Genomic DNA, 21,972 nt, shown 5'->3' with positions numbered 1-21,972 from the left:
CAGACACCCTGTGAGGTAGGTGGGGCTGAGAGAGCTCTGACAGAACTGCTCTGTGAGAATAGCTGTAACAGAACTGTGATAAGCCCAAGGTCACCCAGATGGCTGCATGTGGTGGAGGAGCAAGGAATCAAACCAGGTTAGAAGGCACCACTCTTAAACTGGTGGAGGCCAAATGCTTATGGCTAGAGCCCAGTACAGACTGATGGGTGGTTGGGTGGCTCATGGGATATAGTGAAGTCACCAGAACCTTACATGGATGGATGGATGGATGGATGGATGGATGGATGGATGGATGGATGGATGGATGGGAGGGAGGGAGGGAGGGAGGGAGGGAGGAAGGAAGGAAGGAAGGAAGGAAGGAAGGAGTATGTGTGTGTCTAACGTGAAACTCTCTGGGTTGGCAGGTGTTTTGGAACACAGGGACAAGCCGTCGTCCCCGGTAAAGTACTTCACACAGGCTGACATCAACCATGGCAAGATTGCCTACCGCCCACCCTCTGCAGCTCCGCATATTAGAGAGATGTCAGAGTACTCTTTTGCTGGTAAGGAACTGGAGAGTTGCCCTCCTTCCTGAGCTGTACTGGGTTTTTGGACACCCAAGGATAGGCTGTCCAAGCCACCCATCCGTGCTGCAGGGAGGCAGGAAATTGGTGTGCTTGGGGCGGGGGGGGGGGAGGCCTGGCCCCATCTTGTCCCCATGGAGATAGGGAAAGTGGGAGCAGTGTTCCTGCTGGCCCCCAGCTGAGACGAAGGGGGGCCACCAGGGCAGACCCCAAAGAGCTGCTGCCAACCCAAGTAGACAAGACTGACCTTGAGACAGAGGTCAGATTCAGTTTAAGGCAGTGGTCCCCAACCTGCGGTCCGCAGCCCCGTGCCGGGCCGTGAAGGCCAGGGCACCGGGCCGCGGTTCCCTCTCCCCGCCCCCCCGCAGTAAAAAACTTCCCCAGGCTGCAAGCTTGCGGCCCGGGAAGCTTCTTACTGCGGGAGGGGGGGAGAGGGAATCAGGGCTGCGCATTGTGCATGCGCGACCGGCACTTTCACGCATGCACGATTTCGGCCGTGCATCGTGCATGTGCGCATGCACGGCATGGCTGCTTGGGCGCGACGTGCGGGTGCGGCCGCGCATGCACGATGCGCGGGCACTGGCGCGCATGCATGATGCGAGGACACGGCCGCACATGCATGATGCGCGGGTGGGGCACTTGCCCCGCCGGTCCCCAGCCAGAAAAATGTTGGGGACCACTGGTTTAAGGCAGCTTTGTGGTGTGTTCGGGCTGCTTGTGAGAAGGAGGCTAGCCCTGTAGAGCAACACGGGGAGCGGGCTCCAGCGATGTCTAATAATGCCAGCACCATCTGAACTTCTGGGAAAGTCCGCATAACTGGGAAAGCTCTCACATAACTCAAGGGCTCCTGGGAACCCTGGTTGAGATTCCCTGGTTTGGACAATCTCAGGAAACGAAAGCCCTGGGTTGACCCTGCATTCTGTGACGGAGGAAGTGCTTTGTGTGAATACACTGAGTGTGAGAGATCGGGTCATAGCTGTGAGCTCTTTCATATGCAGCTTTGTTGGACTGAAAGCCACCCCCCCCTCTTTCCCTCCAATGAGCTCATTAGCCGTCCTCTCCGCATGATCTATGGCATTTCTGATGATCTACGGAGTCTCTCGTTTGCTGGACTGCTGTGTTCCAAGGCAGTGAAATCTAAAAGCAATTATATCACTAAATCAAGGGATTTTACCAGGACATAAATATCAGCTCATGAAATTCCTTGGCATGCGATCAAATAATTTGTACATTAAGGCATTACTCCCCTGGGTCTATGACAATGCAAACAGCTGCCTTTCTTTTTTTTTTAAGTATGCAGGAGGGAAGGGGTGGGGGGTGGGGGGTGGGGGGTGGGGGGAGAACAACCTAAAAACAGGTTCTCCTAACAGACTTGCAAAATAGGAAAATGGCTTCTGTTGGCAATTTCCTGATGGGGAAAAATTAGATCCGCTGGCGTTAGATGTGTGGGAACTGGGTGCTCTGGAAATCCATTCCTGCAGGCTTCATTGAAAGTAATCGCATTAATGGGGGAGTCAGATTTTATTTACTTATTTTTTTATTAAAATTTCAATTTACATCCCTCCGCTCCCACGCAGTGGCTCCTGGCGGGTAACAATAATAAACAAACAAACAACCCACAATAAAAACAAGAAACAGCCACCCTGTGAGATAAGTTAGGTGGAGAATGTATGCCCGCCCCAAAATTACCCAGCAACCTTCGATTTCAGAGTGGGGAGTCAAACCTGGATCTCCCACATCCTAATCCGGTGCTCTAACCCAAACCTGTTCAACCTTTTGACCATGAAGATACTGCTGAAGTATTTCTCAGGCTTTGAGGTACCAGAAAGTGATGTCAGCTGGCTATGACTCCCTGCCATGCCCCCAGAACTGAAAGGAGCCTCAGAAGGCAAAGGTTTAAATGGCCGGGGCCCCTCCCCTCCCCTCTCTCTCCAGGCCCACCATTGGCTACATTGCCTGTCCAAATAAGGGTAGATTAAAAAAGACAACACCCTTTTCTTCCCTGTTTGCATGGAGCCAGAAATGGCGGGCATAGGGTGGGAGGCCTGTCCCAGTCACCATTTTGAAACCCCCCATGGCGCTGTACCATTGAGGGGCCTTCGCTGTACCATATGGTACTGTGATTGGGAAACCCTGTTCTAACCTCTGCCCCACACAGGATCTCAGTGGCAGTGTCTTGGGAGTGTTCCCACTGTGCAAGAACAGCCTGAGCTGTTGCTCAGTGGAAGCGTGTTCATTTTGCATGCAGAAGGTCCCAAGTTCAATTCCTGACATCTCCAGTTGAAAGGACATGGTAGGAGGTGATGTGAAAGACTGTGCCTGAGACCCTGCAGAGCCACTGCCAGTCTGACAGGCAATACTGACCTTGATGGTTCAGTTGACTGATGGACCAATAGGCTGACCCTGGAGAATTGCTGCCAGTCTGGCAGACAATACTGACCATGATGGTTCAGTTGACCAATGGACCAATAGGCTGACCCCGGAGAATTGCTGCCAGTCTGACAGACAATACTGACCATGATGATTCAGTTGACCAATGGTCCAGTAGGCTGATCCTGGAGAATTGCTGCCAGTCTGACAGACAATACTGACCATGATGGTTCAGTTGACCAATGGACCAATAGGCTGACCCCGGAGAATTGCTGCCAGTCTGACAGACAATACTGACCATGATGGTTCAGTTGACCAATGGTCCAGTAGGCTGATCCTGGAGAATTGCTGCCAGTCTGACAGACAATACTGACCATGATGGTTCAGTTGACCAATGGTCCAGTAGGCTGACCCTGGAGAATTGCTGCCAGTCTGACAGACAATACTGACCGTGATGGTTCAGTTGACCAATGGTCCAGTAGGCTGACCCTGGAGAATTGCTGCCAGTCTGGCAGACAATACTGACCATGATGGTTCAGTTGACCGATGGCCCAATAGACTGGCTCACATTGATGCTTGTTTGCTAGACGTAGGATGAATGGAAGCAAATTTGTTTTGTTTCCATCTGTTTTAAAGACTTCAAAATATTATCATCTCTCCATTTTAAAGAGGAATGACAAATTAAAATAAATGGGCATCCTGAAGCCCACGTGCGTTCCCGAAATGGATTTTGAATGCAAGGATTTATTCTAATGCTGTCTGTGAGCACCGCTGAGGGTGAAATTATACACGAAGCTAGAGATCCTTAGTGAGGCTCTCCCACCTCTTTCGTTTTCTAAACAAATTAACAGCATCCTCACATTGCTGCTTGGAAGATCAGGGAAGAATCGTTTACAGAAAAGACCTTTTCCTTCATACTTTCTGCCAGTGTCAATCACGACCCTGTATCTGTCTCCCCACCACCCCCACCAAAGGAAAGTAATTTGCAGGTGAACGTGTGCAATCTGTGCATGGGAAATGTGACTGAAATGGGGGAAGAGGTGTGGAAGTAAAGGATTAAACATCTCTTCCGAATAAACTCTCCAAAAGCAAACAATAAAAAGAAAATAGTTGCAGAAATCGGATTGTTGCAGAAGATATATGTGAAAATATCATGATGGGGGGGGGGGACACCCGGGCATTTGCATCCACCCACCAACACCCCCACCCACCCACTTGAGCCAGTGGTCCATGTGCATCTGTACTTTAGACTGGAAAGCTGTTAGAATCATAGAATCATAGGGGCTTTCCGCACCAGGATCTTTGTAGCAAATTGGTTGCTGAATGAAAAATCGCCATTTAAAATAGTGGAATTCGTCGTTATGCATACCTGCCTTTGTAGTGGAATCCAGTTGCGTTTTGTAGCGTTTCCCACAGGCTTCCGGTCTCGGCAAAAATCGCTAGAAAGGAAGCGCTATTGCCAAGCTCGTCCCGCCCCTGGCCGTCAAGCAGCCAATGGGCAGCCGTTAGCATGCTCCCAAACAGCCCCTTTCCCTTTAAGAAAGTTAAAAAAAAAAAAACAGACCCATTGCAACGAATCTGTGTTGATTCGTTGCAACGGAGAGACCCATCCAGCTGCCTGGTGTGTTTGAGCTGTCATTGCATCGTTGCCACGCTCCCTCCGAGTGAAAAAAAAAAATCCCCCCCCCCTCTCACGGGCCCGATTTTTGGCTGAAAATCCAATGGGCAGCCGTTAGCATGCTCCCAAACAGCCCCTTTCCCTTTAAGAAAGTTTTTTTTTTAAAAAAAACAGACCCATTGCAACGAATCTGTGTTGATTCGTTGCAACGGAGAGACCCATCCAGCTGCCTGGTGTGTTTGAGCTGTCATTGCATCGTTGCCACGCTCCCTCCGAGTGAAACCCCCCCCCTCTCACGGGCCCGATTTTCGGCTGAAAATCCAATGGGCAGCCGTTAGCATGCTCCCAAACAGCCCCTTTCCCTTTAAGAAAGTTTAAAAAAAAAAAAACAGACCCATTGCAACGAATCTGTGTTGATTCGTTGCAACGGAGAGACCCATCCAGCTGCCTGGTGTGTTTGAGCTGTCATTGCATCGTTGCCACGCTCCCTCCGAGTGAAAAAAAAAATCCCCCCCCTCTCACGGGCCCGATTTTCGGCTGAAAATACATCAGCAAACGGGCTTTTCTGTTGTTTGTGCTTTAGAAGAAGAAGAAGAAGAAGAAGAGTTGGTTCTTATATGCCGCTTTTCCCTACCCGAAGGAGGCTCAAAGCGGCTTACAGTCGCCTTCCCATTCCTCTCCCCACAACAGACACCCTGTGGGGTGGGTGAGGCTGAGAGAGCGCTGATATCACTGCCCGGTCAGAACAATTCTATCAGCGCCGTGGCGAGCCCAAGGTCACCCAGCTGGCTGCATGTGGGGGAGCGCAGAATCGAACCCGGCATGCCAGATTAGAAGTCCGCACTCCTAACCACTACACCAAACTGGCTCTCTTTAGTGACTCTGGGGAGGGACTGAAGCCGGGGAAGCCTCTAAACAGAAAGAGGCTCGCTGGTGCGTTTATCCCCGCTCGCTCGGAGAAAAAAAAAATGGCGATCGCTTCGCCGGAAGATCAGAGGAGAGAGCCAGGGGGAGGGACTTTGTAGAAACCGCAACAATGTTAACGCACAGGTCTTTTTCGCTAGTGTTGCAGATTGGTTGCAGGAGTGTATCGCTTTCCGGAGGGTGAATCCACTTTTGGGGATTTCCCTGAAAGCGCTACAAGAAAGCGCTTTTTGCAGATCGGTTTGAGGTGTGTGGCAGATTGTCAACGACGTTGTGCATAACGGCAAATCAGTAGCGTTTTCAATTGGCAACCATTGTGCGATTTTGAAGGCGTGCGAAAAACCCCATAGAGTTGGAAGGGGCCGTACAGGCCATCTAGTCCAACCCCCTGCTCAACGCACGATCATAGAGTAATAGAATCATAGAGTTGGAAGGGGCCATACAGGCCATCTAGTCCAACCCCCTGCTCAACGCAGGATCATAGAGTAATAGAATCATAGAGTTGGAAGGGGCCATACAGGCCATATAGTCCAACCCCCTGCTCAATGCAGGATCATAGAGTCATAGAATCATAGAGTTGGAAGGGGCCATACAGGCCGTCTAGTCCAACCCCCTGCTCAGTGCAGGATCATAGAATCATAGAATCATAGAGTTGGAAGGGGCCATACAGGCCATCTAGTCCAACCCCCTGCTCAACGCAGGATCAGCCCAATTCTTTTCCTGACTGGGGGAAGGAGCAGTTGCAGTCAGGCCAGTCAGATCGCTGCTGCTCCTTTACCTGCCCCTCCCACCACCACTGCTGCCCCCCCCCCCAAGGCTGTGGCAGGACCACAGTGGCACAACCACCATTGTGGCTACCTGAAAGCACTGGTGGAAAGGCCTGCTGGTGAGGCTAGGTTGGCTGCTGTTGCTTGTGGGTTACCACCACCGTGGTTGTGTGTGGGCCATGCTACGGCCCGTGGAGGCAGCAGCGGGAGAGGTGGCAAGAGCCAGGAGAACCACGGTTGCAGCAGGCATGTGGAAGAGGAGGAGGCAGGGGTGGTGTGGGCCTCACTGTGGCCTGCGGGGGCAGCAGTGGAGGAAGCTTCTACCTTCCTCTCTCCTCTGCGCCACGTCACTTCCGCGAGGGGCTTCCATTGCATCCCCAAGGGCAAGAGCAGTGCTAAAGACACTTCTCCATCCTGTTTGATTTGACCTTCAGTTGAGGAGGCTTGAATCTTTCTGCTGGGTTTACACTGGAAAGGAGACATTTTCTAAATAATGATTCAACCAGTATATCCCTGCATATGACTTTACCTACTCCAGAAATGGCTAATACCCATGGTTTGGATTTAAACCCAGTCTAGTGAGGCTTAACTGAAATGCAGAGCAAACCCGTTAATGATCTATTTCTTTTCCACATGCTGGGACCAACCAGGTTGTCTTTGTTTCCTTCCAGGTCTTCCAGAGTCCATCAGCTTCCGGTTTACAGGTACATCGCTTCCCTTTCGTCGGAGCTGGGTGGTTTTATTTTGCTGCACCTGCTCGCTTGCTTCTTTACTAGCTCCTGACCCTTGGCAGCCCCTGGGTGGGGCTGGTATGTTTGGTGGTAGACTGGGAAACTGCAAACAGTTGCACAGTTGACGTGCCAAAGGAGCAAGTGTAGAGGGGAAACGATGCTTAATTCTCTCTTTCTCTGCTCCTCATCCTCCGTTGGTTGTGTTATCTATTTATTCATTAAATACTTTTATTAGGTACCGTTCTACCTAAAAGGAACCAGGTGGCTTGCAATGTAAATAATCATCTAACACTGCTGGTAGGCCGAAGAATTAATCTAATGCTGTCACGAATAAAACCGTCTTTGGCTGCCTTGTAAAGATTGAGAGTGAAGGGAGCAGGCACACCTCTCTGGTTGTTCCGTAATCACTGAAAAGGCCTTCTCTTGGGTGCCCACCAGATACAGTTTCCAGGTGGGACCTGAAGAGATCTCCAGGTGGGACCTGTAACTGGTCCCTTCACTCTCGATCTTTACAAGGCAGCTGAAGATGGTTTTATTCATGACTGCATCTCCAGACTCCACAAATCAATCCCCTTGGACACAATGGATGCTTTGGAGGGTAGAATGCATGATATTATACTCTGCTGAGGTCCCTGTTTTCTCCAGGTTAGAATCCTAGAGTTGGAAGGGGCCATACAGGCCATCTAGCCCAACCCCCTGCTCAATGCAAATCCAGATCTCCAGGAGTTTCTCAACCTGGAGCCTCCATCGGTGGCCAGTCAAGAGGGCCTTCCCCTGTGATCTTAGTTCCTCGGCAAGAATGTTTTTCCATGGTGGAGCAAACATGCATCCAACAGAGGAGGAGGGGTGAAGGGAAATCCAGGTGCCATTTTCCATTTGCTGAAAAGCAGCCTCTCCGATGCTGTTCTGTAGCTGTGGGTGGGAAGGTACTATGTATGCCAACCTGAGCTCCTTGGAGAACGATCAGGGAGAAATCTAATAATAAAACTGCAAGAATAGACTTATACCCTCCATGTGTCCTAGTTTGCCAACAGCTGCTTATTCCCCTTTCAGGAAGAGGCTTCAGGAGCTATTTGGGGAACGGGCTGGTTTTTAATACGTGACATGTGGTTTAAATTATTTCTTTTAGTGTCTGATGGTGAGCATACAACTCCTGAAATGGTGTTTGCCATCCACTTGTTCTCCGCTGACGAGCACCATCCGTTGTTTCAAATCGTAGCACCAGTCCTGGAGGTCAGCCAAGGAGGCAGAGCTACAATCGGTACGAAGATTCCTTTTGTAATTCATGCTCTCACTTAGAACAGGGGCCCCCAGTGTGGTGCCCGCCCAGGAGCACTGGGGTGACTACCGACAGGTAGCCCCATCAGAAAGTTGGTGAGGTATGTGCCCAACAATGCTTCCCCATGAAATGTTGGAGAGTTCTAACACAGTCAGGTGTAACCTCGCTCCCTGGTATCTTAACACTGGCTCAGCCACCTGCGGCAGCCATTTTGTGGTTGGCTTCACTTCCTGTGGCAGCCATTTTGCGGTTGGCTTCACTTCCTGTGGCAGCCATTTTGCGGTCGGCTTCACTTCCTGTGGCACCCAGTTTGCAGCTGAACCCTCCGGCTTGTGTCAAAATCCCAAAGGTCCCTGCAGGATCAAAAAGGTTGGGGACCGATGATGCAGGACCTTTCTGAGGAGGGAGTAATTTAAGAGGGAGGAGTCACAGGTGGGGGAGAGTTAACCCCTCATACCTTCCATTCCCTGCTCTCCCCTCTTTCTGTGGTGGCAAAAATGTACTTGGAAGCCCTGCAGGATGCTTTAGCATTCCCTCCTAAGTCAACTGAGTCCTCTGTTGCTTTCAAATGTTCAGTGGAGACCTGCATTCCCAGACTGTGGCTTGTTGCAGAACATCTACTTCAGCCCCAAGTGTCTCCTTGACAGGGAACTGCTGCCCATCTGGCATCCACTTGCTTGCAAAGATATGCTTCTCTTGTTTTGAGGTGCACACAACATCTTCGAACTCTTAAAAAGATGCTGAAATCCGCCCATTTGTGGCCAAAATTGAACCCTCATTAAAAACAGAAATACGATATTTTAAACATTGCCTGGACCCAACGCAAGTGGGATGCTTATGCTCATTCCCTGGCCGTGACATGAAATCGTTACATTTTCAGATGTCACGAGGATAAAGTGTGACCTTGACTGGACATTGTGCAAAATACAAAAAAAGCCCGCACTCTCCACAGCGTCTGATTGAGTTTGATCAGAGACTAAACTTCCTGCACATTTTCCAGTCAGCTCACATTAACTCAAGATGGACGTGGTTTTTGCAGGACGAATTTGACATGGTTGCTTGGATCTAAGAGAATCTTCTCTCTAGGTCTCATAATATGTCAGTTCCACACTGGTGCATACATTCAGTGCTTTAGCATCACAAGGTTGACTCTTTGCCTTCCTGTTTTATGAACTATCGCCTGTCCTGCTCTCTAACAGTGGGAGAGACAGAACTTTCAACTAAATGAACATTGCTTTTCCTTCCTTTGCAAATGGATGACTCAGGAATACAGCTGGCCGTCGCCGACACACATGCCGTTCCCAAGGACCTCTTATTTGAGTTGGTGGATCCTCCCCATCATGGATTTCTCCTGAAGCACAGCACTGAATTTCCCAACCACATGGGCGCTGGTGAGCTGGGCAGAAGTCTCTTGGGTGCTTCGCAAATGATGCTTTTCATATACTGAGATGGTTGTTTCATACATCTCAAGCCCCGTTGTTGGCCATCTAGAGGAACTGGTTGGCCACTGTGTGAGACAGGATGATGCACTGGAAGGACCACTGGTCTGATCCAGCACAGCTCTTCATGTTAAATCCTTGTGGGTTCTCAAAGGTTTTTTTTTTTTTTCACATGTAGTTTGGTTTGAAGTCCTGATCTCTACCTCAGAGAAGCCCAGTGGTTAAGAGCATCGCCCTCTATGGAGAACTGGGTTTGGTTCTCCTCTCTTCCACACGCAGCCAGCTGGACCAGTCACAATTCTCCTAAAGCTCTCTCAGCCTTACCTTCCTCACAGGGAGTCTGTTGTGGGGAGAGGAAGGGTAGGCGATTGTGAGCCACTTTGAGGCTCCTTGAGGTAGCAAAAAAGTGTGTTACAAAAAAAAATAGCTCTTCTCCTTTTGCCTAATCTTAGCTCTTGATTCTGACCTAAAGATTTCTCTGGCTCCTAAATATGGAATGACTAAGATTGTCTTAGGGAGAGCCAGTGGATGTTGATCCTAAACCTTCCCCAGATTTATCCAAATCAGATGTAATCTTTAGAGAAAGTCTGATTCCCTAATTTGCAATTTCTGTCTCTGTGGCAACCAGTCATACCCTCTAACCCAGGGGTAGTCAAACTGCGGCCCTCCAGATGTCCATGGACTACAATTCCCAGGAGCCCCTGCCAGCGAAAGCTGGCAAGGGCTCCTGGGAATTGTAGTCCATGGACATCTGGAGGGCCACAGTTTGACTACCCCTGCTCTAACCTCTTCATAGTCCTTATAGTCTTTTAGATCTCCCTGGAATTTTTAAAATTTGGTCTCTGTAAGTTCCAAACATTGTTTACGACATCACATGATCACAGAGCCCCCCTTTTAAAGAGACATCTCCTAACGGCAGCCTTTCTTCCTGAGAAGGCGATACCTTCACCTACGAGGAGATCACCAGGAACGCCTTGCAGTACGTCCACGATGGCTCTTCTGCAGCAGAGGACCGGATGGAGATTTCGGTAACCGATGGAGTCACTACAGCTGCGACCGTGTTAAAAGTGGAAGTGCTTCTGACGGACAGCGACGGGCCCCGGTTGGCTCCTGGCTGCTCACTTAGCGTCATGGTTTCCAGTAAAAGCTCAGTGATCATCACTCGATCCCACCTTGCTTATCTGGTAAGCCCAGCATACATTTCCAAACCATTTCTTACTCTCTAGGAGGTTAAGGAGCGGGCAAATGTGTCCTTAAAATATTGTTTAATGCAGGGAGCTGTGTTGGTTTGCAGTAAAAGAGCAGGATTCACGTCCAGCATTAGGTTAAAGACCAACAAGAGTTCCGGATTATCTTGCAAAGAGAGATTTGACTCTTGAAAGTTTATCCCTCAGAAATGGTGTTGGCCTTGATTGGTCATGATGCTATTGGTCTTGAACAGGGGTAGTCAAACTGTGGCCCTCCAGATGTCCATGGACTACAATTCCCAGAAGCCCCTGCCAGCGAATGCTGGCAGGGGCTTCTGGGAATTGTAGTCCATGGACATCTGGAGGGCCGCAGTTTGACTACCCCTGGTCTTGAATCTTGCTGCTTAAACGTTACATTTTTGGTTCCAAGCTAGCAAGGTGAACAAAATTACGCTCGGTTTTTTTTGGGCAAAACTCTATGGTTAATTCTACCATAGAGTTTTGCCCCAAAGCTAGAGTATCACTGATATCCTTACGCTACTTCCCTGCATTTTTCCGGGTTCCCCCCACCCCGTTCCTGGTACGTCCCCCCGCAATCCCCTTCCAGCTGGTCCGACAGACCTTGCGACCCTAGTGGGGTAAAGCAAAAAAAGTAAAATCCAGCCATCAGTCTGCCAGGTGTGCAGTGGCTACTGCTTGTCTGTGGTGCAAATGGCAAGGTAAATTAGGGTTGGGGAATTCCTAGGAATCTGGAGGCAGAGACTGGGTGTTTGGGCATCTGATGCCATAATGTAGGGGTCCCATCCTTTTTAAGCCGGGGTTTCCTTGGTTTCCAGATCAAGTTTAAGATATTGGTTCTAACCTTTAAGGCTATACGCGGCCTGGGTCCTGCCTATCTGAGGGACCGCTTGTCTGCCTATGCCCCCCTGCTGGGCACTTTGCTCTGTGGGTACAAATCTCCTGGTTGTCCCAGGACCCTGGGATGTCCGCCTGAGTCTGCTCCAGGCCAGAGTCTTCCTGCCTCTCGCCTCCTCTTGTGCCCAGGCTGAAGAAACTGTTTTTGCCCAGGTGTGAAGCCAGCATCTCTTCTTAGAATCATAGAATCATAGAATCATAGAGATGGAAGGGGCCATACAGGCCATAGAATCCTAGAATCATAGAGTTGGAAGGGACCATACAGGCCATCTAGTCCAACCCCCTGCTCAACGCAGGATCAGCCCTAAGCATCCCAAAGCAGCCACCTGAGGCTTGTGATTCTGACTCCGGTAGAGGCGGAGACTTGGCCTGTTTGCTTTGGCACTTGAAGGAGCTGTGAGCAAAATCCAGGCATTCTGCCTGGGCTCTCCGTTAGCGGTTTATTGTACACAGACCAAAAAAGGGGATCTGGGGCCGAGCTGTGAATGTGCGAACGAGACCTCTGTAACATAAACTACTGACATCCCTCGGAACGCAGTTCCCTGGCAAAAGCTTTATAACCCTTTTCTCGTGCGGCCTGCCTGCAGCTGCCAAAAAGGGAGAGGGGGAATAATGGGACCTTTCTTTGTTGCCAGGTGTTTTGGACTGTGCAGGTTGCATTCAGGTAGAGGTGAAGCGCAGAAGGTGCCATGAAAATTAAGCTAATCCGAGAGTCAGGTGCTGCTAAGCCTCTTTGCAAGGCCCCCCATGTAGGCAGTGGAGACCATGTGTGGAATGACGTCAAAAGGATGAGGATTTTGTTCTAAGGTTAACCGGAGAGTGACTGTATAGTGCAGGGGTAGTCAAACTGCGGCCCTCCAGATGTCCATGGACTACAATTCCCAGGAGCCCTTGCCAGCATTCGCCAGCGAATGCTGGCAAGGGCTCCTGGGAATTGTAGTCCATGGACATCTGGAGGGCTGCAGTTTGACTACCCCTGGTATAGTGTTTCCCAGCGTGATTCTGCAGAAAACCACTCAAGTTTTCTGCACTCCTTCAAAAACCAACTACGGTGCAAATCTTAATTAAAGTTATATGCTTCTCAGTTCTGGCTTAGGAGCGTGTAAAGGTAAAGGAAAAGGTATCCCCTGTGCAAGCACCGAGTCATGTCTGACCCTTGGGGTGACGCCCTCTAGTGTTTTCATGGCAGACTCAATACGGGGTGGTTTGCCATTCCCTTCCCCAGTCCTTACTGTTTACCCCCCAGCAAGCTGGGTGCTCATTTTACCGACCTCGGAAGGATGGAAGGCTGAGTCAACCTTGAGCCGGCTGCTGGGATCGAACTCCCAGCCTCATGGTCAGAGCTTCAGACAGCATGTCACTGCCTTACCACTCTGCGCCACAAGAGGCTCTTAGGAGGCTGTAACTGCACAGAAATGCTCTGTTTATTTCTACAAAGGGCTGGGTGGGATTTAAGCTTCAGCCCCTGTCCTCTTGGAAAACCTGTCCCCCACCAATGACAGAGACATGGCAGCTGACTGTGGAGGCTAAGCAAAAGAAAAGGTGCTTTGTACATGTTCAGAGGTAGTCCTTGATTAGCGTGGCTGTAATTCTGGGGCTGAGCATCATAAAATGGTATTGGAAAGTGTGAATGAAGCTTAGCTTGCTTGCCTTCATGAACAGCCTTGAACCTTTCTATAAGAACCAAATGTTAGTTCTGCTTAGTATCTTCTAAGTGTCTTTTTGTAAAGAAGAAAGGTTGTTTTTTATACCCCGCTTTTCACTACCCGAAGAAGTCTCAAAGCAGCTTACAATCGCCTTCCCTTCCTGTCCCCCCAAACAGACACCGTGTGAGGTAGGTCGAGCTGAGAGAGCTCTGACAAAACTGCTCTGTAAGAACAGCTCTAAAAGGACTGTGACTAGCCCAAGCCTGCTGCATGCGGAGGAGCAGGGAATCAAACCCAAGTCTCCAGATTAGAAGCCACTGCTCTTAACCACGACACCAAACTAGTGGGACTGCCTCTTCAAGTCACTCCTCTCCCACTGCTTGTGGTATGGTACATGGGCGGGCTCACGCAGGAGGGACCATGCCAGCACCAAAAACCTCATCAAGATGTGGTCAGGGTGTTCATGCGATCACTGTCGTGTTGTCCTCCCTCTTCCATGTATTTTATAGTTTAGGAAGTAGTGAGAAGGAGACCAGGTTGGAGCAGCAATTCTCCTCCTCTCATAGTCCCAGTATGCGAGGTTATAATATGTGGGGGGTGGTCAGGATTATGTGGATTTAGCCTGTGGAGGAGTGAGCTGTGGCAGATACGGGCTCAGACGTGACCTCCCGAATGCCTTAAACAGCATGATTTGACATAAATCCATGCGGCAGCATCTGAGAGTGAACCTTGGAAGTCCCTGTCAGCGTTTTGAAGATTTATTTTCCGCATCTTTAAGTAACAGAGAGCTGGGGGGGGAGAGAATGCAGTCAAGGTTTAAATAACAAACTAAAAAAGGGCTCGTGGCTATGACATCCATTGGGGGGGAAAACGTATTATCTTGAACAGGGGTAATCAACCTGTGGTCCTCCAGATGTCCATGGACTACAATTCCCATGAGCCCCTGCCAGCATTTTCTGGCAGGGGCTCATGGGAATTGTAGTCCATGGATATCTGCAGGACCACAGGTTGACTATCCCTGATCTTGAAGACAACGGAACAAATTATAAGTTTCGCTAAAATTCTTAGGGTCTTCTAAGAATTGTGACTGCATAGAGTTATTAATCTCGCCACGTTAAAAAAAAACGAATGGATTAATCATGAGGGCTTAATCACTCAGTTAATGATGTGTAGCTGCACAGATTTCCACATTTCTAAAACAAAAGTTCTGCAGGGAAGAGTTTTATTTGTTTTTACATAATGCACAGGTGTGTGTCACTGTAGCCATTCTTTGGGAAGAGCCATTCCATACCATGGAGAAAAAGAGGAATTCCCTTTTCTGGACGGCACCACCTACTTACCGATTTTTAGCTACCTACGTTAAAAAATAAATCATTTTTAAGCTTGTTGCCTGAGACAGGGTTGCCAGCCTCCAGATGGTAGCTTGAGATCTCCCGCTATTTCAACTGTTGTCCAGGCAACAGGGATTAGTTCACTTGGAGAAAATGGCTCCATTGGGAGATGGACTTTATGGCATTATACCCCAGTCCCCCCTCTCCCCTCTCCTTGCCCTCCTCAGGCTCAACCCCAAAAAATCTCCAGGTAATTCCCAATTTAGAGCTGGCAACCTGGTCTGAGGTCCTGGACCCCTCCCTCCAATTTTTGCAAATGAATTAAGTAGAAGTTAAGAACAGGGCCTTTCTAGTAGTGGCATCTCAGCCTTGAAATGCCTGTCTTTGGACTCTGATGTCCCAGATTTGTACTCTCTCCAATGGTGGGTTCAGATTTGTTTAATCTTTAGGTGGGCATTTCCCCCCCACTTCCCCTTTGTATTGTAGCTTTTGTTCTCACTTCTGTTGCTTTTATTGCTGCTGCCGAATCACAGATTTCAATGTTGTCTCTAACTTGTTTCTCAGCTTTTTTAAACTGAATGACGAGTTTAATTCTTTTTATGGCGCAGAGTGGTAAGGCAGCAGACATGCAGTCTGAAAGCTCTGCCCATGAGGCTGGGAGTTCGATCCCAGCAGCCGGCTCAAGGTTGACTCAGCCTTCCATCCTTCCGAGGTCGGTAAAATGAGTACCCAGCTTGCTGGGGGGTAAACGGTAATGACTGGGGAAGGCACTGGCAAACCACCCCATATTGAGTCTGCCATGAAAAGGCTAGAGGGCGTCACCCCAAGGGTCAGACATGACTCGGTGCTTGCACAGGGGATACCTTTACCTTTACCTTTAATATGCCGTTGACTACTCCATGAACCCCTTGAGGGTGGGACGGAAATGTTTAAATATAGAAATTTAAATTTAGAAATGTCTTAATAAAATGGTGGGTGGGGAGGAGTTGCTACTGGATAAATGAGAGAGACCTTTTCATCCGTGGCAAGATTTTTAAATCGTTTCCTCTTACTGACTGGATCACTCAATACTGCAGTCCCCAGGGGTTGACACTAGCCTTGCCGAACTGCTTCGAACTTTTTATTTTGTCCCTGAGCGACTGGCAATTCTACTCCTAGGCATCTTTCATGGCGCCAATGCTAAAACTTAAGATCTTCCTCTCTCAATACTATCCCAGTGACTGCCTGCCTGAATCCTGCTTTTTAAGAAAAATCTCAATTTTCCCCCCACAGGATAATCACTCTCCTGATTCCAAGATAACGATTCAGTTAATTTCGCTTCCCCTGTACGGAGCCCTTTTGCGAATAACGCCAGGAGAACATTCTGAGGAGTTTTTCGAGGTGTATAATTTCACCATGGAAGACGTCAATAACCAAAGGATCAGGTAACCCCCAAAATCATTTCGAGAGGCCCGTCTGTCTTAAAACCCATATAGCGCTCCCCTCCAAAACCATTCCGAAACCCACAGTGCCCCCTACAGGAGAAAACATCTCCTTAGCATCAGCCATGCGGCTCTAACTACATAGCCTGCCACAGAAGAGTCTCTCATAAACCGTTTCTCTTGTGATATTTAGCGGAGTGAACGACTCCAGCCAATGTGCAATTCACCAACTCTGACTTGTGACATTATAGGTCCAAGTGCACGAAACCGCCTTGTTCTGAGTCAGACCGTTCATCTGTCACTGTCAGTATTGTATACGCTGACCGGTCGTGGCTCTCCGGGGTCACAGGTCAAGGTCTTTCACATCACCTACGGCAGGGGTAGTCAAACTGCGGCCCTCCAGATGTCCATGGACTACAATTCCCAGGAGCCCCTGCCAGCGAATGCTGGCAGGGGCTTCTGGGAATTGTAGTCCATGGACATCTGGAGGGCTGCAGTTTGACTACCCCTGACCTACGGCTTGATGCTTTGAATTGGAGGTGCCAGGTGTTGAAATTACCCTACATCATCTCCCCTGATGTGCCTCAGTAGCGGAGCACCTGCTTTGAATTGACAACATTCCTGATTCCATTCGTGTCATGAATGGCTGGAGAAAGAGTGTTTTTAAGACACCTTCAGGCCGTTGGGGAGCGAAATGGCTGCTTGTGGCGTGTTCCTGCATGCCACCTTTGGTTAAATGGGTTTTGTGCTATTCTAAAACCTATCTGACCAGAGGCAACGGTGGGCACAAAGAAATACATGTCTATGTATGACATTATTTGTAATGGTGCCCATTTCAGTCCCAGGGCTCCAAAGGGCTTTTCTTCAGGGGACATAAAACATGCCAACAAGCCAGGTAGTCTCAGTAGAGCTCCACCTTCTGGTCATGCTGGCCTTGCCCTTATGCATAAAATCCCAAGAGCCCTACTGGATCAGACCAGGGGTCCATCTAGTCCAGCCTCCTGCCTCACCCACCAGCCAAGCTTCCTCTGGAGATCTGACAGTACATAAAAGAGGCCGAGGCCTTCCCCTGACATTGCCTGAAAAGCGGGGTATAAAAATCTACATCTCTTCTTCTAGACTGTTTTCTGTCCCCAACCTACACAAGCTTTCTCCACAATTTCAGTTTCTTGCAATAGCATCCTCCTAAGCCTTGTCTCTGTTTTTAAAACTGCGGTATTATCTAAGTGCCCGAAAATGTAGCCATTTATTATCTCTGTCCCTTCTTCTGGGGCCATCAGAATAACCTTTCCCCTATCATTACATCTCACCCGGTACCATAAAATCACAAGTCCTTTTTCCCCCAAGCAGATGAAATGGAGGAGAAGATTAAATTTCCACCTTATTATGTGGAGACGGTGAAGGATGAGAAAGCCTTCCATCCGCATGTCACTCCAGCTCAACTTCTCTCCCTCCCTGTGCCCCGCGCAGATATTCCACGGATTTTGAGGCCGTCAATCAGCCGGTCACAGATGTATTCCATTTTGCTGTTTTTGATGCCGACAACAACCACCTCGACAGTCAGATCTTCACCATCACAATCCTGGACGCTCAGGACTTGCCTCCTGCCGTCATTGCTTTTGCTGAACATATCACGGTACGTAAATTCCCTGGCAGAGTCCAAGTTGCGGAAAGGCGTACTTGGCCCAGGACGTTAAGTTTAATTCTCCTCTGCTTTGGGTTTCAGAGAAGCGCCTGGCACGGAAGTTGAAGAATTGGCAACCAGGAGGCCACTTTTGGTTAAATCAGGGGTAGTCAACCTATGGTCCTCCAGATGTTCATGGACTATAATTCCCATGAGCCCCTGCCAGCGTTTGCTGGCAGGGGCTCATGGGAATTGCAGTCCATGAACATCTGGAGGACCACAGGTTGACTACCCCTGGGTTAAATGGCTTTGGTTCTCTTTTACTTGAGGATTTAATAAATATTAGATGGCAAAGAGGCAGAAGGCAAAACCAGAATTGGGCCAGTCCTGAGAAAACTATAAGGCACTGAGACACCTTGAAAACGGGATATCTCTAGAAACTGTTCTGGTACCGACTGATCCACGGACCGGTCCCGGTCCCCGGACCAGGGGTTGGGGACCACTGTTTTAAAGCATACACTGGCCGTTGGCTCTGCACTGTAGGAATATATCTAGAAACTGTCAGATAAAAGTCAGAATGGAGTTCCTCGAGCCCTGCTATCTCAGAAGGTAAGAGGGGCATTCAGAAAGTAGGAGTCTGGATGCAGAGGTACGATGAAGGATGTGATCAGCTTGGAAAAGGTGGCGCTGAAGCTGAGCTGCATCTGTAAAGATATAATCGTTGACATCCTTCTCAGACCTCCCTCAGAAGCTGACGGAGATGAGATAAGCCCTTCTGTTTGTCCCTCTCTCCTCGTTGTCGGAACTGAGTAGCTGCTAAAGGTAGGGTGAAAGCATCCAGTCTAAAGTGAATGTCACACGCTTCATTATTTTGTTATTTTCAGGTGGATGAAGGAGGGAGGGCTCCGATTGCAGTTCACCACCTACTTGCTTTTGACTCTGATCTTGTCCAAGAAGACGCAGCAGTGGTGAGAATTGTAACTTTGCCACAATATGGGTACATTGAAAACACCAAAACAGGTGAGACACGAGCCCTGCATGAGTTTTGAGTAGATTCCAATAATACTACCACTAATAACAACAAGTTTCAGTGTTGTTGTTGCTGCTGCCGCTGTGTTGTTGTTGTTGCTGCTGCTGTGTTGTTGTTGTTGCTGCTGCTGCTGTGTTGTTGTTGTTGTTGTGATTATCATTGGATTCCAAAGGAGAAGGAAAATGATGTAAAAATTAATTAATTACAATGATGAAAGGCATCTGTGAAGTCCAATGTGTCCCCTTGCATCTCTGTATGAGTAGGTGCTCTGGCTTTGTTGTTGTGAGGATAAAAAAGATAGATAGATAGATGGATGGATGGATGGATGGATGGATGGATGGATGGATGGATGGATGGATGGATGGATGGATGGATGGATAGATGGATGGATGGATGGATGGATGGATGGATGGATGGATGGATGGATGGATGGATGGATGGATGGATGGATGGATGGATGGATGGATGGATGGATGGATGGATGGATGGATGGATGGATGGATGGATGGATGGATGGATGGATGGATGGATGGATGGATGGATGGATAGATAGATAGATAGATAGATAGATAGATAGATAGATAGATAGATAGATAGATAGATAGATAGATAGATAGATAGATAGATAGATAGATAGATAGATAGATAGATAGATAGATAGATAGATAGATAGATGACAGACAGAGACAGAGAGACAGACAGAGACAGAGAGACAGACAGACAGACGAGTGCAGAATGAACTAACTCTGTTCATTTTAAATGGGTTGCTGAGAGAGACCCATCTGTTTTTAATCCGTGTCCCAGAGTATTTTTTCTTCCCTCGGAAACTAATTTCTCACCTGCTTCTAATGAAGTTTCACAGTTTGCTGCTACAGGATGCTGTGAAAACAGTCAACATTAATATTCATGCCTAATACTACTAGAACTGCTGTTCTGTTACTACCACTATTGCTAGAAGAAGAGCACCATGGCAGCTCTTAATTACTACTAATAGTATTTTTTCTTCTTCTGTTATTTCTTCTGTGAATCAGCACGGCATAGCGGTTAAGAGCAGCAGTCTAGTCTGAAGAACTGTGCTCGCCCATGAAAGATTGTACCTTGAATAATATTTTGTTGGCCTCTGGATTCAAACTTTATTCTGCCGCTTCAGACTAACACAGCTATCCACCAAAATAATGGGGTTTAATTCCTCACTCCTCCACGTGAAGCCTGCTTGGTGACCTGGGGCCAGTCACAGTTCTCTCAGAGCTCTCTCAGCCTCACCGACCTCCCAGGGTGCCTGTTGTGGGGAGAGGAAGGGAAAGGCAACTGTAGGCCACTTTGAGACACCATCAGGCAGAGAAAAACAGGAAACACAAACCAACACTTCTTCTTTTCTGAGTGACGGGTTAAGCGCAAACGAAATCTACTGTACTCCAGGAACAGCGCATAATTCTTCACGTAACCGATGCTGTGTTTGCAGGTAGACGATTTGGTCCCGGAGGTGCCACAAGTTCAGACCTGACGTTCTCCCTTCAAGATGTGAGAAAGAACCGCGTTTATTACTTTCAGAGTGCTCATGAAAATATTGAGCCGTCCACGGACAGCTTTAGCTTTTACGTCAGCGATGGTGTCAGCCAATCAGAAACTAGCAGTGTCAACATCACTATTCAGGTAAGTGAGCTCACTAATGGGCCTCCTCTGCTTCAAGCAAGACTTAAGAGCATGTCTTTGTTCCCTGCGTTTCGTTCACCCCTGGCTTTCTGTCTGGGCAAAACCAGTTCTGAGTGTTGGCTGTGCAGTGTGCTGATTGGCTGGGATCTCGTTGACATCAAGTTACTTTATACCAGCCTTTCTCAATTTTTTTTACCATTGAGAAACCCCTGAAACATTCTTCAGGCTTCGAGAAACCCCAGAAGTGGCGCAATTGTGCAGAAAATGGTTGGGAAGCATAATTGTGGACACGCCCACCTGGGGCCCCTCCCCTTTCCACCCACTCCAGGCCCATCATTGGCCATGTTGGGAAGGGGCGGGTCAACATCACTACAGATGATCATATCATTGATAAATCTTTAAAAATTTTTGATTGGATGGATAGATGGATAGATGGATGGCTGAATGGCTGGGATAGAGTTGAGCTGGTGAATTTTTCATAGAATCATAGAGTTAGACAGGGCAATACAGGCCTTCTAGTCCAAATCCCTACTCAGTACAGGACTAGCCTAAAACATCCCTGTCCCTAGAGATGAATTGGTTGGCTGCACACCTGGTATTTGGAACAGGAACCTTTGGACTTCTGTCTCTCCTAGAACCATAGATTCCTATGAGTTGGAAGGGGCCATACAGCCCATCTAGTCCATCTCCCTGTTCAGTGCAGGATCAGCCTAAAGCATCCGTGTGCTTTTTCTAGCGACAGAATGATGAACCTCCAGAATTGAAGTTGGAGCCAGTTAAAGTTCAGGGCAGCAATGGAGCAGTCATCAGAAATTCCTCCTTGAGGGCGAAAGACTTGGACACTCCTGACAACCAGCTAGTCTTTGCCATCACCAAGGGACCCACACATGGTAAGAGGTATAGCACAACCCAAGGACACATTTATGCAGCATACTGACACTCTTAATCCTCCCTCCCTCCCTCCCTCCCTCCCTCCCTCCCTCCCTCCTTCCTTCCTTCCTTCCTTCCTTCCTTCCTTCCTTCCTTCCTTCCTTCCTTCCTTCCTTCCGTCCTTCCTTGATTGATTCTATACTGCCCTTCCCAGGAGCTCAGGGTATTCTTCATCATAAGAATACATTAAAACATTATCAGTCCTATCAAATGGGAGAGCCAGCTGGGCGTAGGGGTTAAGACCAACGGCTTTTAATCTGGCGAGCCGGGTTTGATTCCCTGCTCCTCCTCCACATGCAGCCAGCTGGGTGACCTTGGGCAAGTCACAGCCCTGATAGTGCTTTTCTAACCAAGCAGTCCTGTCGGGGCTCTCTCAGCCCCACCTATCTAATTTATTTAAATTATTAACATTAATTAAAACTTGTCAAGAGTCTCTAGTGGCAGCCCCTTAACCTTGTCGTGATAAATTCCATAATCAAGAATCCGTAGCCATTGGTAGGAAACAGCAGTAAGGTGCAGGGCTGACGAGGCAGAAGATGAGGTG

The 21,972-nt window shown here is 48.6% G+C and overlaps 1 protein-coding gene across 3 annotated transcripts in view; it reads left to right on the top strand.

Annotated features, from left to right (window-relative positions):
• Positions 1–21,972, top strand: part of FRAS1 (Fraser extracellular matrix complex subunit 1) — a 282,626-nt gene that overhangs the window by 214,424 nt on the left and 46,230 nt on the right. For all 3 annotated transcript variants that reach the window (XM_077301093.1, XM_077301092.1, XM_077301091.1), the window contains 10 exons: positions 405–542; positions 6,914–6,946; positions 8,103–8,234; positions 9,518–9,643; positions 10,628–10,875; positions 16,043–16,194; positions 17,662–17,827; positions 18,700–18,835; positions 20,308–20,498; positions 21,235–21,388. In XM_077301093.1, the coding sequence (XP_077157208.1) occupies positions 405–542; positions 6,914–6,946; positions 8,103–8,234; positions 9,518–9,643; positions 10,628–10,875; positions 16,043–16,194; positions 17,662–17,827; positions 18,700–18,835; positions 20,308–20,498; positions 21,235–21,388 (1,476 nt within the window). The remainder of the gene's footprint in view (positions 1–404; positions 543–6,913; positions 6,947–8,102; positions 8,235–9,517; positions 9,644–10,627; positions 10,876–16,042; positions 16,195–17,661; positions 17,828–18,699; positions 18,836–20,307; positions 20,499–21,234; positions 21,389–21,972) is intronic.

Source organism: Paroedura picta, chromosome 10 (assembly GCF_049243985.1).
Source record: "Paroedura picta isolate Pp20150507F chromosome 10, Ppicta_v3.0, whole genome shotgun sequence".
Taxonomy (NCBI): domain Eukaryota; kingdom Metazoa; phylum Chordata; class Lepidosauria; order Squamata; family Gekkonidae; genus Paroedura; species Paroedura picta.
The sequence above is the reverse complement of the archived record's forward strand: the minus strand, read 5'-3'. Positions and strand labels throughout refer to the sequence as shown.